Source organism: Microtus ochrogaster, unplaced genomic scaffold, assembly GCF_000317375.1.
Source record: "Microtus ochrogaster isolate Prairie Vole_2 unplaced genomic scaffold, MicOch1.0 UNK61, whole genome shotgun sequence".
Taxonomy (NCBI): domain Eukaryota; kingdom Metazoa; phylum Chordata; class Mammalia; order Rodentia; family Cricetidae; genus Microtus; species Microtus ochrogaster.
Window position 1 is genome coordinate 59,271 of NW_004949159.1, and position 19,544 is coordinate 78,814.

Below are 19,544 nucleotides of genomic sequence, written 5' to 3' on the forward strand. Positions count from 1 at the left end.
GGGCGCTCGTGTGCAGTGTGTCCAGCTGCTAGTTCGGAGACTTTATGTGAGCCTGGGCTCGGCTGTATTTCAGATGTCATTTATTTGGCTAAGAAGAGAGTATAGCACCCTCCAGTCCCTAGAGTGAATGTGTGAATAAGGACGGAAAGAAACAGTCCCTGGAAGATAAAACTTTCTTTTAGTAGGTTCCGAAGCTGTCTGAGGAATTGTTTAAAAAGTATTTTAGTATTTATTTAGGTTACAGAATTTTTTTTTAGTTGAAGAATAAAAGTCTCTGAAAGTGCTTGGATTAAGTGTTTTTGTGTATTGTTAATGTTTAAAAGCACCCACATTTCAGACAGACAATAATTTTGCGACTTTTTATTTTTTGCTAGCTCACAGCTTATGTGAGGTGCTTCCTGAATCTCATTTACTTGAGGCAACAACCGAAGGCTGGCCTAACTAAATAAAAGCAAAGAACAGATGGAGGTATACTAAATACCCTCAAACCCCAATCCTGGATGGGCCTGGCCCTTGTTGTCTTGCTCTGTGGTGATCTCATTCTAACGATTCCTCCCCATGTCTGCTTTGAAGACCGGCACAGATGTAGCTGGTAACAGGCAGTTCACCAAAGTAGTTAAAATTCCTCCAGTTGTGGTGGCGTGTTAAACTGCAGTGTTATTATTGTAACCGGCTAATTACGTAATGTCAACAATTGGATGAGGCGGAGGCTCCGTCTTCATCTAAACCAGACTGGGAACATGAGCCCCAGGCTCTGGTCTGGGCACATTTTTTCTCTGTAGGTATTCAGTTTAACTCCTCTCCACCCCCACCCCACCCTGCATGCCTTCCTTTTTCCTCTCTATACTTTGTTCTTCATGGGAAATCTCTTTCCAGATTGTGACATAGTCTGGAGAAAGCTGAAAAAGGAGTCTATTAAAGCTTGGGTTGCGTCTTGCTGAATTTGCCATCGTAGGAATGGCCTGACTTTCGTTGTTCATCGCTAACTACGGGTCTTGCTTGCTGTTCCCATGCTACGGAGATGATGTAGTCCGTGTAGGCATTTCATGCATTTATCCTTGCCTCTAAAAAGCCTATTGCAGGGCAGAGAAGGAAGGGATCTGTGTTCAGGAAGTCATCTTCTGTTATTACCGAGGCTTCTGGTATGACTTAGTGGGTGGAATATGTCTTAGGAAAAGAAAAGTACGTAACTCTGACAAGATGCTTTTTTGAAAACTCCAACCAGCTGTTTCGAGTAGAAGACTGTAAAATTTATTCCAAGTAAAATTTGTTTCCCTTGGAAGCACATGTAGTTCAAAGAATATGCTAAAGTAAACAGTCAGATGTAACTTGTTCGGAGTTGTGCTCTGTTGTGTTTGTCAGGCTCTTGGGATCCTCCTCTGCTGTCAAGCTGGGCCCCGGTCTGAAGTTATCCTCATATAACCTGGGGATGGTGGGAAGGTCCTTGAAAGTGGAAGGCTAGATTTCCTCCACATGCCCTTGTTCCTCAGACGGCCGCATGAGCTGGATGGCTGTTGGCTGGTGGGGTTCTAAGTTTCCTCTTGCTTCTGTGATGAATTTCAGTGAGCCGAGTGGCCTCAGACTGCATTGATGAACTTACAGTTTATCAGACCTCTGACATGGGTCTTCCTGGGCCAAAAATCAAGGCGTAGGTGGGACTTCATGACTTTTTGGTGGCACTAGGGGAGGACTCCTTGCCTTGCCTGGCTTCTGATCCTATTCCAACATCTTCTAAGCCAGCAAAGCTGTGTGTGTGTTTGAACTTGCTCAACCCAAAGCGAGGCTGGGACTGCTCTGATTTTAGAGCCCGCCTGATTTCATTCAGTGCACCCAGATGACCAGGACATTCTTTCCTTGCCTAAAGTCTCTTTGACACGCAGAGTGAGAGACTCAACAGGTTCTGGGGACTGGAATGTGGATGCATTTGGAGCCATCTTTTTTGTTTGGTTTTGGTTTTGGTTTTTTGAGACAGGGTTTCTCTCTGTAGCTTTGGAGCCTGTCTTGGAACTTGCTCTGTAGACCAGGCCAGCCTGATCTCACAGAGATCCTCCTGTCTCTGCTTCCCAGGTGCTAGAATTAAAGATGTGCACCACCACCACCCAGCTTGCCATCTTCATTCTTGTCACCTATGTGTAGGGGCTATTTTGGAATACATTTTTTTCTTTAATCACTTCCCATATTTAACAAGAGTATTAAACTATTAATCTTTCATGCTAAAAGAATAATTTTCAAGAATACAGCCAACATTTTAAGGATTTTTTTTGTTCTAATTGTGTGTCTAAAGGAAAGAGGGATACAGTGGAGGAAGTCTGAAACAAGAGGATAGCAAAGAAATACTCTTCTGTAATACCACATGCGTTTGTGCATGCGTGCATGTGTGTGTGTGTGTTTGTACACTCACACAATCTGAGTCAGATTCAACTGATTTCCATACACATTCGGGAGAGAAAGGAATAAAACATTTAAAGTTTAGCACCACACAACACAGCTGAAACTCTTCTGACTTTACTTGGGGCCCTTCTTAACCAACGGAACAGCCTGGATTCTGGAGCCCTTTTACCTAGGTCTGGTCCCTTGTCTCAGCTTCACTGCTAGCTATCCATGGGCAGTCAACTCGCGTTCTTCTCCCAATGTGAGGAAATAGGGCTCAGTTACCCTTTAAGTCTCTTTCAGCTCTAAATTCCTATGATTGGATGCTTTAAGAAAGGGCCTAAACATAGTTCATCTGTCCTTCCCTCCTTCCTCCGTCCCTCCTTCTGTCCCTCCGTCTCTTCATATATGTGTGCCCCCATATGTCTGAGTATGCAGAGACTCAGGTCCTCAATGTCCCTTCCTCCATTCCTCCGTGTGTGTGTGTGTGTGTGTATGCACACACACGTGTGCCATTGTGTGCCCCCATATGTCTGAGCATGCACAGACTCAGGTCCTCAGTGCCCCTTCCTCCATCCCTCTGTGTGTGTGTATGTGTGTGTATGCACACACGCGTGTGCCCATGTGTGCCCCCATATGTCTGAGCATGCACAGACTCAGGTCCTCAGTGCCAATGCAGCATGCACTGTGCTGACTAAGCTGTCTTCCCAGCCCCCGCACATAGTGTCTGAGAAAAAACAAAAATATTCTCAAGGATCTTGCCGGTGAAAACTAAAGTTTTAGCACTTTTATCTTTATCTCCCGACCCTGGGTGTTTGTGTGTGTTCTCATTATATATACAAATATATAATACTGTCACTTTGATATATAATGAAGTAATTTGTGACTACGTATAGCATATTTTGTCTTTTAATCCCTAAGTTCTATGGTAACGCTTTTTTATATGTAATTAAGTTAAAATTGCAGAGACATGAAAACATTTGAGTAACTGTAGCTTGATTAAAATTGAGTGAAGCCGACAGCTAACACAGTTCAAGTGTGTCTAATTGCAACACTGACGTAGAGAGTAACTTCTGCTCCCTTAAGTGATGTGGGCGTAGGAAATGGGTTGTAAATGTCCTTTCCTACCCATTTAGTGCACTTTTTTTAGTGTACTTTTATAGCATGTACAAAGTATTTTAATCTTTCAGTGCTACAACCGGCCCAGCGCTAGGGGTTGGTCTGACCGAGGTAACGGAATGAAGAAATGACAGAGATACCAACACCCAGAACAGTTGGGGTCTGGTGGGCTGTGTGGTCTCATGGAGGAGTCCAGCAGACTGGAAACTCAGCATGTTTATACTGTACACCTGAATTGAGGAGGCAGGTTTATTGCACACAGATGAGCAAGGAGGTGCACTTAGATAATCTCCTAGCGGGTGTCTGTGGAGGCGACTCTCTGGCTGTAGTCATCTGGGAGGAGGAAGCTGTGGTTGATAGTTTTTGGATACCCTGTCAACTTCTGCCTTGATCCCAGTGTAAGGCCTTGCCACACCTGTGGGTCTGAGGCATTGGCACCCTTGACGTGGCAGTGTTCATGCTAATGGTACATGTTCATTCAGGACTTCATCTGTTCCCCACACGGCAGTGCTTAATGTTATACTATCTTTGTTTCTGCTCCCACAATCTTGGCTTTTGTTTAGTTTATATCTTAGAGAATAAAACAGTTTCCTTTGTTGCAAGTGGGCGTTTGCAAAGATCCTCTGCTGTACAAGCTGAGGGTGTTGTCAGGAAAAGATGCGTGTTGTCTAAAAGGACTTAAAACGGGAGGACACAGTGATAAGGAAAACCATAATAACGGATGTGTTTCTGTGTCCCAGGCAGTGGCGTGTGCGGCTGACTTCAAGAGTATAATGCCATGTGTTTGTTGTAGAGTAACTGGATCGTATAAAGCGCTGTACTGAAGGATGGATGGCTTGCATCCCTTCAAATGTCACAGCCACCAGACCTCCAAAGCACTGTAAAAATCACCATTCAGCGTTCTTTGCTCCGGGTGTGAAGTTGTGGAGTGAGGAAGGAGAAATGAATTGCTAAAAAAATAATGCTGAGGGGAGGAGGGAACCCCAAAGGTCCAGCAGGCAGCACATGGGTCGGTGGTGTGCTGGGCTCCATGTTGATTGGCAGCTTATGATTAGAGAAATTCTTCAACTCTGACACTGAAAATGAGCTTGGGCCCTGTGTAATAACTTCCGTCTGTTGTTTTTGGTTTAGCTCTGGAGCCAACATGTGATCAGTAGTTTAAAGGTTGAGATATTCTTCATTTTCACAGTTCTAGAAGCTAGGAAGTCCAAGTCTGGGTGCAGGCAACCATATTTGCTTGTAGTAAACGGGGCCTCAGGACAGAAAGCAAGAAGACCAGGGGAAGAGATTTGTCGGATATTAAGAGAGTGGAAAGCCATCATGAGACTGACAGACAAGAGACAGAATAAAGGATGCGTGGGGCGGGGCCAGGAGGAGCAGCAGGAGCAGGATTGCTGGCTTAGGCGGCTGCAGTGGAGGTTTATAAGAGGCGGACGGGTGCAGCGTCTCTAGAAGTTAGAGCCAGTAGGCTTACTGAGGGATTGAGTAGTGAGGTGAAGAGTAGGGATAAGGTGGGGAAAACTGGTACGGGGCAGTGTAGAAATCCGGAAGTCAGTTTCGGACATGCCAGCTTGAGGTAAGCTGAGGCCTGAAGACTTTCGGAGCACAGGTAAGACGTGCTGGCAGGGATCGGCTCTGGGAGGTATCGTGCAGTGGACCAGCAGTTTGGTGAACCAGACATAGTTAGCTAAGTCTTTGGGGAGTCATCCAGGAGCTCTTAAAAATGCACAGGCTTCTGACTAACCCTAGAGATGCTTGCTTAATTGGTGTGGGGCCTTAGGAAACTTTAAGACGAGGAGGAGGAAACCGGAAACTTCCTGGTTGATTCTGGTATATTGCCATGATTGAGAAAGGCTTCAAGGCAAGGTGATGCTTCTCTGATTTCCCTCTCTGCCCAAAAAGAGGAACATGGGATGTACTCACTCATATTTGGTTTCTAGCCATAAATAAAGGACAGTGAGCTTATAATTCACGATCCTAGAGAAGCTAAATTAGAAGGTGAATCCAAAGACAAACATATAGGCATCCTCCTGAATATTAACCTTCATCAGGCGATGAAAAAAGACAGAGACCCACATTGGAGCACCGGACAGAAATCTCAAGGTCCAAATCAGGAGCAGAAGGAGGGGGAGCATGAGCAAGGAATTCAGGACCGCGAGGGGTACACCCACACACTGAGACAATGGGGATGATCTTTCAGGAATTCACCAAGACCAGCTAGCCTGGGTCTGAAAAAGCATGGAATAAAACTGGACTTGCTGAACATAGCGGACAATGAGGACTACTGAGAACTCAAGAACAATGGCAATGAGTTTTTGATTCTACTGCACGTACTGGCTTTGGGGGAGCCTAGGCAGTTTGGATGCTCAACTTACTAAACCTGGATGGAGGTGGGCGGTCCTTGGACTTCCCACAGGTCAGGGAACCCTGATTGCTCTTCAAGCTGATGAGGGAGAGGGACTTGATCGGGGGAGGGGGAGGGAAATGGGAGGCGGTGGCGGGGAGGAGGCAGAAATCCTTAATAAATAAATAAATTTAAAAAAAATAAAATATATTCTAAAAAAAGAGAAAGGCTTCAAGGAAGGAACTAGATGAGATCGTCATCTTAGGAGTGAAGTTAGGTAGTGAAAGGTCTCAGAGATGGAGCCCTGAGGCAACTGAGAACGAAGAACCAGCAAAGGAGTTTGGGGAGAAGACTTACCCTAGATTCCTTTGCTGTTCAGATTGTGGATTCCCTTGACTTGCTCCTAGAAATGCAGAAGCCACAAGTCCCAGCCTGCGCATTTAACAAGCATCTTATTAAGTAGGTTCCAGGGCTGGGCTGCTTCTCTTCAGGTATGAATCTAGTTCATTCTCTCCCTACTCTTACACACATACACACACCACACACAAACACACACACACACACACAACCCCACATGCTAACCATCTAACTAGGTATTCTCTTAAAAATAGTGAGGGTCATATTTTGGTCTCTTCCCTTGCATAAGAAGGAGGTATTTTTGAAGGTGCCATGTCAGGTGCTTTCCATGTGTTCACAAGTTTAGTGAACTAACCTGTTTGGAACTGAGGGAAGGTGTTCGGGCTTTCATTATTTTCCCCAAAGTTAACATGCTTAACCCCCAGGCTCCAAGATCTGCAGTGCCATTGCATCACACTGTCGACAGAAGCCCTCCAAGTGCAATCGTACTAATTAATTGTGTCACATGAGCCTCAGAAACAGAGCACATGATTGTAGAGACAGCCTGGGTCCTATTTTCCTTTCCTTTCTTCCTATTTTGTTGTTGTTGTTGTTGTATTGTGTTTATTTACCACTAAATTCCCCCATATCCATTAAGGAACCTAGCACAGTAAAGTTGAAAGTCTAGTTATTATCGAGAGGGAGCCTGAATAATGGGGACAGTGGGCATTGCCCTGTGGCATTGATGCTGCGTGGAAGTTGCCAATTATTTGGTGCAGCTGAACATGCCCATCAGGGTTAGTTAGGAGCGGTTTGGAGCGGGACTAAGGGGGATATGTGCAGCCAGGAGCCAGCTTTTCATTCCGTTTAAGCTTACCCACTATATCACTGGTGAAGTAAAATGCAGGAAGTCTCTATCGCTTTTCAAGTGGTTTGTGTCTCAAGTGAGGTTGTTATTATTGGTAGTCTTTACGTGCAGTTACTCAAAAAAATAATCTACTGAAATTTATAGCCGGGACACTAGAATTTCATACACTGTATTCCCCCTAGTGCAGGTTAGTGTTAAAGCAGTATTGTTTATGATAGTACTCATGTTCCTTTTCTGTCACGCCGTACCCTGCCCTCCAGAGGCAAATGTGTATGCATGTTCTCGGTCCTTTAGTTCTGCTTGTTATTACTATATTTTCAGAAAATAGATTCCTGGTCCTGGGGAGATGTTTGAGTCAGCACTGTACTTGTCGTGCAAGTGTGAGGGCCCCCAGGTCAGATTCCCAGGACCTACATAAAAAGTCAGGTGTGATGGCACACACCTGTAATACCAGCACTCAAGAGGCAGAGGCAGGAGGATTCCTGGGGTTTGTTGGTCAGCTAGTCTATCTAACCGCGTTCAGAGAGAGAGCCTTTCTCCAAAAACTAAACTGGAGAAAGACTGCCCTGGGTGCTCCCTCTGGCCATGGACGGTGTCTTCTGCTATTACCACTGCTCCTGTGATGTGTGACTGTCACGTGAGGTTTATATTAAACGCTTAATAAAAGTAGCCTCAAATGTGCATTTTGTGTGCTTTGCTACATAAAAAGAGATACATACATACATACATACATACATACATACGAGCCCAGGCCAGTGGTGAATGCCTGCAATCCCAGTGCTCAGGAGACCGAGGCAGGAGGATCACCCGACTGCAGTTCATAGTGAGTTTGAAGCTAACCTGGACTACATAGCAAGACTCTGCCTCGAAAACAAAAGAAAGAAAAAGAGAGAAGGGGAGGAAGACTATGAGAGAAGAGGGAGGGAAGGGAAGAGAGAAGGAAGGAAAAGAGAGAAGGCAGGTGGGAAGGGTTCTGAGTCTCCACTCCTCACTTTGCACCTCATTAATACGTCCAAAGGAAGAAGGGAGGGAGGGAGGGAGAGAAGAGGGGCAAGTCAGGGTGGGGAGGAAGAAAACCGTTTACATAAATCATTCATTTTGGTTGGAAACATCTCTAATTCATATCTCCTTGTCTAATTATTTAGAATCCAGTGAGATCTGGAGAACGAGCTTAGCCACTAAGCCTTTGCCCCGGTTATTGCTCTGTTTCTTTACTCCTCATTCTTCCACTGGACTACTTTGTTCGGAGGTACGCTCTGATAAAACATGCAATTCCCTGCTGGTAAAGTTGTTCTTTGGACGTGGATTCTAATGTTTCGTTTCAGAGGAAGCAGAGGATAGTGGCAGTTAGTGTCTTCAAGTATTTTATTACTACAGAATATATTTTTGAGTGTTCTGGAATATCCGAAAATATTCCAAAGTATTTTTTGAGCATCATTTCCCAAAATTACAGGAGGAGCTCAGCTGAGAGGTTGTTGAGCTACCATCTTGGTTACTCCATTTTGAAAATCAGAATTGCAAAGCTTATGTATATTTATGATTTGGGAGTCGGCTTTTTTTTTTTTTTGCATGAAGAAATTTAATTGCATTTTAAAGACCTTGGTTCTGTATTGGGGCTTTCATGGGATTGATTTTATTGTCCTTGTAATGAATTTATTTGAAACTAAGATGTTGTTATTCTAAAGTCATTATTCAGCCTTTGCTCCTCAGCTCCACATTTAATTGACTGCCAGAGCAGCCCTTTGAAGAGCAGGAATGGTGATACATGCGTGCCCCGTGTGGCTGTTTCATGGCTTAAATAGCTGGATAAAAGGCAGTGTGGCTGGTTGGATGACGACAGCACTCCCAGATTTTTCCAATGACGCTGTAGCAGGTTACAATAGGTTTGAAGGATCCAGACTGTCTAGATGTCATGTTTCTGTAAGGTCAATGTCTGTTCTCTTTCTAAGTGTGTCCTTGCCTACCTCCTATACAGCATCCTGTACCTTATTCCTGTGCTTATTGCTTAGATACTTTCTGCTGCTGTGAGAAAACAGCATGGCCCAAAAGACCATCCTCAGGGGAAGCCACCACAGGGCTGAAACAGGCCATGGAGGAGCACTATTTAATGACTTGCTCAGATTACATTTTTTATACAGCCCTGGACTATCAGCCTGCCCAGGGATGAAACTGTCCCCAGTGGGCTGGGTCCTCCCACACCAATCATTAATCAGGAAAATGCCCCACAGACTTTCTTATGGACGGCTCTGATGAGGACATTTTCTCAATTGAGGTCCCTCTTCCCAGATGACTTTAGGTCATGTCAAGTACGAAACAAACTGTCTAACCATCATACCTATTCTTGAGCCTACCCTTCAAAGAGATATAGGACAAAAATCAATAACTTCTATATAAATAGTTTGATTGCTAAAGAGCTCATAGTATTCCTAGAAACCCCTGCCTGTAGGCAGAGCCAAGCTTGTGAGACACTCCTATTTTCACAAGTCTCCAGCGAAGGATCCATCATAATCCGTTGCAATATTTAACAGCTCTCTCTGTCAGGAGATTCTCCTATCCATCTTAAATAATGCATGCGTTGGTCTAAGCTGTGTTTTTCTTCACTATGAACCGGTCTTGCTCTCTTTGTGAGAGACCTTTTCAGAGTGTTGAAAGCTGAGCTCTGAACCCTGCTCTGTTAATGCACCTCAATTCTGCAGCTTGTCCATCATACCGTTTGAAAGTACGGCCACACTTTCTTCATCTTCTCTCCGTCCCCAGTGGCCGCGCGCGTCGTAGCTCTCTCTTCCTTCGTCCGTGAGATTTAGGGGGCATCTTGGATGGGGGATGGACAGGTTGCCTTGCGCTCAGTGCTCAGTCAGGCTGTAGCCGACTTTCTACATCTCTTCGACCCTGCCTGCGTGGAGAGAGCATTGCTTTCACAACAATGTCTGTCCTTGCAGGTTTGTTCAAATGTGGCCCGCATGCCACAAGCAGTCAAGGAGAAATATGAAAATGGCCTGACACAAAGTTGTAAGCTTACTTAGAACATTATGAGGTGTGTGTATGTGTGTGAGAACTTGATCATGCAGTTCTCAAACACGAACTTTGAAGGGAACAAGGTCATGGTGCCTGTTGCAGTGCCAAAATGTTGGGCATACCTACCTCATCCTTTAGATTTCTTGTTTTCCTAGCTTTGCCGTTCTGTTGATGGGCAGTGTAGCTTATCCCCTCAGAAGTTTTGCATGCCCCCACTGTGTTGATGCATGGTAACATGCCTGGTGTGTTAGGTCATTCGAGAGGTTGTATTTTTAATCTAAATGCTGCTTCTGAGTTTTATCTCTAAATTTTTTTTTAATTGGGGTAAAAGTTACATGTGAAGCTTGGTTCAGAAGTGAACAGCTTGTTTCATTTTGATACGTGTTTACCTGGGTAACTCATGTCCCTGCCTGGATGCAGAAAGTCATCTTGAAAATCTTTCCCATCTTGAAAATCTTGCTGCTACACACTTGCCATTTCGCACGTACCTGCTGTTATGATTTCTGGTTTGCCCTGCTTATTTCTGAATGCTGTATCAGCGTGATCTCATGGTCGTTATGTGGGATTTCCCCACTGATGTGCAGTATGTTTGTGAGGCTGCTGGTGGGGGTGCTGGAGGTTGAATTCAGGGCTACAGCATCACCAGTTGCGCCCATAGCCCCATTGATATAGTTGGGTAATGTCCATTGTCTGTTCTCATCCTGATGGGCGTTGGGGTTATTTTTGGTATTTGGTATTCATAAACAGTGCCCCAGTGAGCATTTTTGCACAAGTCTTTGTGTGACCATAATGTTTCTGTTCCTTGTTAGTTAATACAGAAGAGTGGAATTGCTAGGCCATAGAGTAAATTGTGTATCTTTATAAGAATTTGTCCGTTTCTGACTCCTGCCTGTTAGTTCCATTTCCGTCTTTTTTTTTTTTTTTGGCATTTTCTGTTGTCAGTCTTTTATTGTCATTGACATTGAAGCCCTAGCGAGTGAGCCCAGGACCTCCCATGCTGGGCAAGTGCTCTATGATTGAGCTGTAGCCCAGTCATCCTTAAATTTCCTTTAGGCTAGTAAATGTGAAATCCTATCTCATTCCAGTGATATTTTGGGTGCCATTACTACCCAAAGGGTTGAGTCCTGATCATGGCCATGTAATACAACTTCCTTTTCTGTATTTGAATCTTCAATTTAGAAAAGAAATATGATTTACTTTTATCATTTTAATTGTACATGTGTATACATGTATCTGCATGTAGGTATGTGCTCCTGTGTATCTGCATGTAGATATGTGTTCCTGTGTATCTGCATGTAGGTATATGTGTGTTCCTATGTATCAACGTATAGGTATATGTGTGTTCCTGTGTATCAACATGTAGGTATGTGTTCTTGTGTATCAACATGTAGGCATGTGTTCCTGTGTATCAACATGTAGGCATGTGTTCCTGTGTATCCACATGTAGGCATGTGTTCATGTGTATCCACATGTAGGCATGTGTTCATGTGTATCCACATGTAGGCATGTGTTCTTGTGTATCCATGTGTAGATATGTGTTCCTCTGTATCCACATGTAGGTATGTTCCTGTGCATCCACGTGTAGATATGTGTTCCTATGTATCCACGTGTAGACATGTGCTCCCATGTATTTGCATGTGGCTATGTGCTCCTGAGTACAGAGTTACGAAGGCCAGGGGCATGGGATCCTTGGAGTTGGAGTTACAGAGGGTTGTAAAGCTGCCTAGTATGGGTACTGGGACCCGAACTCTGGGTTCTGCAACAGTGGTGTGAGCTCGTGACGGCTGAAGCATCTCTCCAATCCCCCTTTGCCCCCTTTCTAAAGCAAGTAGCTTGCTTCTGGTTGGTTCATAGGAGTTTTGTGTTTCTGGATTGAGTCTTTTGTTAGATTTTAACATTGAAACTATTTCCCAATCTATCACTTACATTTTTATTTCCTTCATTGTCTTTGGATGAACAGAACTTTCTAGTTATAAGAAAGTCCAGTTTATGAATGTTTATGGTTAGTTTTATTTTGTGTTTCATCTGGTCCATTACTAAATCACAACATATTTTCTGTTTTCCCCCTGGAGAGTTTCTACTTTCACATTTGATTATGGAAGTCGTCTGAAATTAGGTTTTTTTCATATGGCATGAGATAGGGGTCAAGTCTCATATCATCTCAATGGTCCCAGCATCTTTTGAAAGGCTTATCTCTTCTGCAGTCAAATTGCCTTGACCCTTTTGTCTGTTGACAGCATATGCTTGGATCTATTGCAATGTTGTTTCAATTGTGAAACTATTTTCCACATTCATTGTTTAAATTAGGTGGGCACACTTTCTCCAGGGTCCTAAAGTGAAGCATTGTAACGCATAGGCGCAAATACGAGATTAAGTCATCAGATTTGATTTAGTCTTCTAGGGTTTTTTACAACAGCCCGGCCAACTCAGCCAACTCTCACGCCTTCTCCTTGTTCTTTCTTGCCTGGGTTTCTGGGAGGGTGCACAGTGTTCCTGGTGTGTGGCCACTCCTGCCTGTCTAACCCTCAGCCCCAGCCCAGGTCAGATGCTTACTATGGGGCGGGGGCAGGGAAAGGACAGCTGCTTTACTAGGAACCATTTTGCCTCATGCCTTGAGTCTTCAAGCTAGCGACGCAATTCACTGCAGGGGATTTTCTGGTGCATTTCCGTGCTTTCTGCAAAAATACTCTCACAGTTATCGAGCACGTAGTGAAATAGCAAACGAACGTTCAGGACACCGAGTGACATGAATTTCCTGCATTGTACTTTAGTGAGTTACATTCTCAATTGCTGTATCCCCTTAAAGACATCCATAAGATTTGTTTTAGCGTTCTGTCTGTCAGTTGGGTATTCCCCTTAAGGCCATCCAAGAAAAACATATAAATCAGCCATAGGACTATTTCTTTGTAACCGCTGCATGAATTTGTAAGGAAAATATTTGTTTGCTGTGGTTTGCTGCGTAGTGTTGTGCATTTTCCAAATGCCAGCAATTTGCTTCACAGAATGCATCTGACTGTTCATGTTCGGAACGTTTTCTGTGCATGGGTGTGGTTCCGCACATGGACGTGACTGGCAATTAGCAGGATGTTTTCTGTATGCGGACGTGGTTCCGTAGATGGATGTGTCTCTGTACTTGAATGCGGTTCTGTTCATGGATGTGGTTGCCAATTACCAAGACTTGTTCCTATTTTTCTAGGTCTCTCTGGAACACTTCTGAGGGCCTCAAATTTCCCAGAGCCCCAGAAGTGGAATGCTTGCTCCTTTAGTGTTCCTATGCTATTCACACGTTGGAATCCCATGCCTACTGTGTAACATGCACAGAAGATACATGGAAGATAACTTCAAAAGGACAGTGTAGCAGTCAGCCCTGGAGACTCATAATTATATGCATGTGTGTACCGTACAGTATATCCAAAGAGGGCGAATCTACCTACACAACCGTCTTTTTAGTTACTTTACCTTGAATACAATTTTCTTCCACTTATCCATCGACACATTAGCACTCAGCCCACTAGGGACAACATTTTTTTTCATTCCAGCAAGAATTTATTCTCAAACACTGAGGTCGGTGCTCAGAGGGTATTGAGAGGGGTAATGCAAAGCCCCACAGTGCAGGATGCTCTGGTCTAGGGTGGGGCTTCTACACTGAGTAAGGTACATACAATGACAGTAAGAGTAGGGCAGTCTGGGTACACATCAGAGTAGCACCTCAGTCAAATGCAGTGGGGAGAATCTTCATAAGGAGACAGAGCCTGTCCACACAGCTGAGTCTCTGAGCCTGACCTCATTTGTGCCATTGCAAACAACAGAAATAGCCATCCTAGATAGATGAAGAATGCCAGCAAAAGAAACAATGTGTAATTATCAGCTGCAGTTTGTAGGCAGAGCTTTTTTGTTAGGACCTCTGGACAGCTCTGTCCCGCCAGCTGACTCCCAAGTATCCACACAGAGACTTAATATTAATTATAAATGCTCAGGCAATAGCTTAGGCTTGTTACTAACTAGCTCTTACACCTTAAATTAACGCATATTTTTATCTGTATTTTACCACGTGGCTTGGTACCTTATCTCAGTATGGCATGCACATCTGCTTTCTCTGCATCTGCCTGGAGACTCCTAAGACTCCGCCCCCTTCTTCCCAGCATCCTCCTCTTAATCTGACTCTCCTGCCCAATCTCTTCCTGCTCAGCTCTAGGCCAATCAGCTCTCTATTAACCAATGAGAGTAATATATGTTTTCACTGTACAAAGATTGTTCCACAGCAGGGTGTAGGCAGTGAAACATGGCTAAGCCCCAGACTGGGCGCAGGAGACCTAGGCTGCTCACAGTAACTCCTGCTGGTAGAGGAACGGCATGTGTGAGTCTGGAGGGGATGATAGCAATGGCTTTGCTTGCTGAGGGTAGAAAAGATGAGGTGGAACGGTCAACCCAAACTCAGGACCATAAAGCCAATGATTTAGAACATTGATTTGATTTAGGAGGTCACTGGGAATCATCTCTATTGTAAAGACATTGTTGATGTTGACAAGACCGTGTTTCAGGAATTATTCTTGCTACTGTATTCATTTTTGCTGGTTTTGTCTACCTCTTCATCCTAGTTTTTGTTTTCTTTTGTTTTCCTGTTTCTTAAATATAAGTTTTTTTTTTTGCCAAAGTGTTCTGTGATTCACTTCTTCAGTGGGTAAAGGGGCTTGCTGTGCAAGGCTGGTGATTTGAGTTCAATCCCCAGCATGGTGGATGGTGAGAACCAACTCCACAAGTTTGTCCTCTGACCTCTACATGCTTGTCATGGCACATGTGCCCACATGTACTCACACCTGATGCACAGGTGCACATATGCATTCACACCCGATGCACAGGTGCCCACATGCACTCACACCCCGATGCACAGGTGCACACATGTACTCACACCCCGATGCACAGGTGCACACATGTACTCACACCTGATGCACAGGTGCACACATGCACTCACACCTGATGCACAGGTGCACACATACCCAAATAAATGGCCTCATTTTTAACATTATTTTTTTAAATCCACTGTGCTGCTTGATCTCTGCATACAGCACCATCTCTTATTTCTCCCTTCTCAGTTCTTTCTGCAAAGTTTTTGAAGTTGAGCTGGAACCAGGCCAAGTTAAATGCCAATTTAGATATAACTGAATTCACATTTTATAGCCATCCCTGCTGTACGAGCAGCTTTTAGACCTTCTTTTTGGTAGGTCGTTGAATCTGTTTTACTTTATGGGGCAGTAAGAAATGCCCGGAGGCATGTGAATTTAGAGAGGTTGCCGTGCATGTATATCTGGGCATTGGCATTTCGAGCCCAGGAAATAAATTGGCAGTGAGTGTTTTATTTACCTATTGGGCGCTCAGCTGGCTCATCAAGGAGCATTTTGTCAGATATATTGGAAAGTGCTTGGTGGTGCAGAGATGGAAGTAGAAAGCATTTCATCACAAATATTTGTGTGCAGATCACGTGAGGGTTTAAATGCCATCTGCAATAAAACTTGAATGTGTAAATCAGAAGCAAACATTAATTGCAAAGTAAAGTGGGCCCACTGTCCCGCTCTTTTTAACAAGCAAAATAATAAGCCAGTATTTATTGGAATTACCACCGATGAAGAATTGTTCTACTGCTTCGCCTGTGTCTGTTGCCAAGGCCTTTGATAAAGCTGGCAGCGTGAGTGACAGCCGCACACCCCAGGTTAGGCTGCGGTGCGGTTTCTCTCTGGCTTTCTCTCTTTCTAAGCCTCCCTTTCATGTGTAGCCAAGTGAAAGTCTCCAAGTGAAATCTAAACCCCGTGGTTCCTCGGGGGCCTTGGCCTGGTGTGAGGATCCAGAGACAAGCAGCTGAAGGCACAGAGGGCAGAGGCCGGGGTGATGCCACGACACCCAGACCTTTCGGGGAGATGAATGGGAAGGCCTCGCCTCCCTGGGCTCGGGATGTATTTTACCCAGAAGACTAGTTCCTAAGGTTTTTCAAACCAATTGTTTTGCCTTTTCCCTTCAGATGTTGCAGGAAAATGTGTTCTTTTATTGCTCTTCCAAGTCGTTAAACCATTTATCCTTAATCAGCTGCAGTCTGTATGGGAATAAGTTTTCTAAAGATCACTGAACTTTGCTCGATTTGAAATCAGGGGAGAATTCATTTTCTTTAATGTGGGAAACCTTCTTTTGAGAAACTTGACACAAACTGGCTCCTTTACTGCCTTCGAATTTAATTGAAAAAAGAACACCGTAGAAAAACACTGCCAGATGCACGAATGTCTGCCCATGGGTTCGGTAGCCATAAGCTTTATGGCTCTTTTCTGTGTGGTTATTGATCACCGAAATAATCATGGCAGTCAACCTTTAGCAAGTCAGTGTGAATTAATGAAGTTTTGGTTGCGTGGGGGCCAGTAACCCCGGGCTAGCCATAATGCATAGTGCCATCATCGTAATAGGTTTTCCCGTCGCTACTTGTTCTATTAAGGATGCTTGATGATTTTAGGAGCACTTAATAGATTCGCTTTGTGGAAAAGTTAATAAGTCCATTAGGCCACCGGGGTGTGGAAATGATCTGTTAAGAAATAAATTCCCTCCATTTCCACATCAGCATCTCACAGAAGCTTTACGGATCTCTTCAAGGAGCAGTTGAAAGTGGTTTCTAAGAGCGCTACATCTGAATCTTGGTGTGTGGATTTGTCTGGCATGAATCTGGGGTAGAGCCGGCCAACACAGAGCTAATTGAGGTGTGTGGTGGAAATTGAGAGAACGGGGCCATGATGGCGAATAGAGTTATTTGTCACCGAGTTCGTAATAGGATTTCCAATTAATTCATGCAGGCCTCCAATGCCTTACATTAGCCCTGTCAAGATGAGCTACGGCCACCTCTAAAATGCCAGCCCCTATTAAACGGTGCATGTCAATGAATTTGTAATTTCTTCTGTGCCACCAGAAGATGAATGAATTCGTCTCCGAAAACAACCGTGTGCTTCAGAAATGCACATTTCAAAATTCTTGAGCAGTTCCTGGGAGGAACATTCTTTGTGTTGTCGTACAGTGACTATATATGTGTATGTGTGTACACATACACATATATACACACATACACATATATACATACGCACATATATACATATACTTATATGTATGAAATGTGATGGCCATGTGTATCCATCCAAAGCAAAAGGGTTCAACTGCATGAAAACAAATGCGTTGTCAAGTGCCCCATTTCACTGGTGACCAGGCTTTGCACGCTGATCAATAATGATGGTCGATGATGATGATGATGATGATGATGATGATAGTTCACAGATGTAGCATTTTAGTTCCTTCTAGGCTATTTTTTATGGGATGTAAATGCATAAACTCACCAAATCCTTACCACAATTCCAGATGACGAAGTCAGGGAACAGGGATGCCGACCTGCCCAAGGTCGCACAGCCAATAAGCAGCCCAGCTGACGGAGTCTGCTACCATCCCCCGTGGTCTCTCACAGTCTCATCATATGCAAGACTTAGCTCAGTCTCTTGTCGTGCCCCTGCCGGTCCTTTCTATTCCCTCCCCAGCAACACTTACTGCCGTGCTGTTTTACATTTGTCTCCTCAGACTTGGCTTTGAGAAGTATTGCTAAGCAGTGGAAAAACAGGCTTTGGAAATACATAATATAAAGAGCATGTGGGAGGAGCCAGAGGGCACAGCAGCAGATGTACTCACAAGGGCACATCAAGGTCAAGTGACAAGAGTAATGCTGTTAGAAGCTAGGTCTCAAGGCAGGATTCAAAAAGGAGCATGAGGGCATCAGTATTTCTAGATGGTTCAGCTCTTGCCTTCCAAGGATGCTGATGCTCAGAGCCCTTTTATTAGCATCCAATGGTCCAAGCCAAGGCAAGACGAGCAGCATCCTGAGAGAAAGAATTACTATTACCTTAATTCAAACAGAAATATTTAGCAAAGAGGTTTGGATAGACTGATGATAAAATGATAAAACAAGCTAATTGTTGGGATCTATTATAAAGTTTTGTTTCTGTCAAGGGCATTAAAAGTTGATCTTCTCTGTATATATGAGTGGAGTATGGAGAACATGAACACATGCACGGCCTTACTTTCTGGGAAAGATTAAACTTAAAACAATCAGCCACACACAGCTCTGTTTTACACGTAGCTGTCTGATTACCTGCTTCGCCGTTTTCTCTTTGACTACGAGCCTCATCTGCCTGGACCATAGTGTGGCAGGGTCATCTGTGCTTCAAGCCCTCAACTGTTGCTCGAAGGGAGCCATTGATCTAAGACTGTTAACAGTGTTGTTCAAGACCCACTGCACATTTGACCTTATTGGCCTCTTTTGAACCTTACGTTGCTAATGCTCTTCCCGTGCCTGTGTTCCTGCTGGTGTTCCTTGCTAGTATTATTCCCTCTGAGTAGAATGCTTCCCGTTTTCATTTTTACCCCTCCACCCCAACTTTGCTTAGCCAACCCCTTAGGTTTCCATGAAGACTTAGGGAAATAGGTCATTTCTCCCATCTGTTAAGCCCCAAGTTCTTTCTTCCCATTATCAGTGGACGTTTCAATCTCCGAATTTACACCACTGGATTGTCATTACTCCACCTGCCCTGTCCCTCAAGGAGGAGAACTCTGCATTATTCCTGTTAAAGACTTTAGCACTATCACATTGCCTGCTCAAAAGTAAAAGCTTGATGAGTGTGTTCCACATGAATGGATCCATGAATGAAGATATGAGAAGCAGAAGGCTGTAATCTAATTCTGCACATCATTAGGGATGCATTATCCTCTGTGTCAGTGATGGGCAGCGGTGTTCCAGGGAGGCCAGAAAGTTTCAAGTGCTGACTCATGTTCACGGATGGGCATCAAGAGCCACTGGGAAGTGTCACACTGAATTCATTTGACTCATGTTTAAATTGTCTTGAAAGTGCATACCTTTTTTTAGCTTGCCTTTTAAAACGAAATTGCAATGTGTAAAGTCTCATCTCTTCCCTTCTTGGCCTCACAATTCTATTTAGGCAGGAGAGCATGCTGAATATCTTAAATTGTAAAAACCACGTCTCAAATTGTTGACGATAAAGCCTCAGAGGGCGGTGTTCTAGATTCCTTTCTGTTGTGGTGCCAAAAATTCTGGCCAAAAGCAACAAGTCAAGGTTTTATTTGGCTTACACTCTGGGCAATAGTCAAAGAGAAGTTGAAGCAGAAACCATGGAGAAAAACTGGTGGCTGACTTGCTCCCAGGGTCCTCCTTAGCTGGCTTTTTCATACCTCTCAGGACTATGTGTTCATGAAATGGTGCTGCCCATAGTGGGCTGACAATCATGTCTATTACAAGCGACAAAAAAAATCCAACGTGGTAACTCTTAGCAATCAGGACAGTCCCTCACAGACAAACCTTAACAATCAGGACAGACCCACGCAGACAAACCTTAACAATCACGACAGCCCCACATAGACAAACCTTAACAATCAGGACAGCCCCACATAGACAAACCTTAACAATCA

The 19,544-nt window shown here is 44.1% G+C and overlaps 1 protein-coding gene across 1 annotated transcript in view; it reads left to right on the forward strand.

The window, feature by feature from the left end:
- Positions 1 to 8,182: 8,182 nt before the first annotated feature.
- The window catches only part of Sh3rf1 (SH3 domain containing ring finger 1), a gene marked incomplete at its 5' end in the record, with an annotated part of 69,653 nt that continues 58,291 nt past the window's right edge, over positions 8,183 to 19,544 (forward strand). Inside the window, one exon of the mRNA XM_026777376.1 lies at positions 8,183 to 8,286. Coding sequence (XP_026633177.1) covers positions 8,183 to 8,286 — 104 coding nt within the window. The remainder of the gene's footprint in view (positions 8,287 to 19,544) is intronic.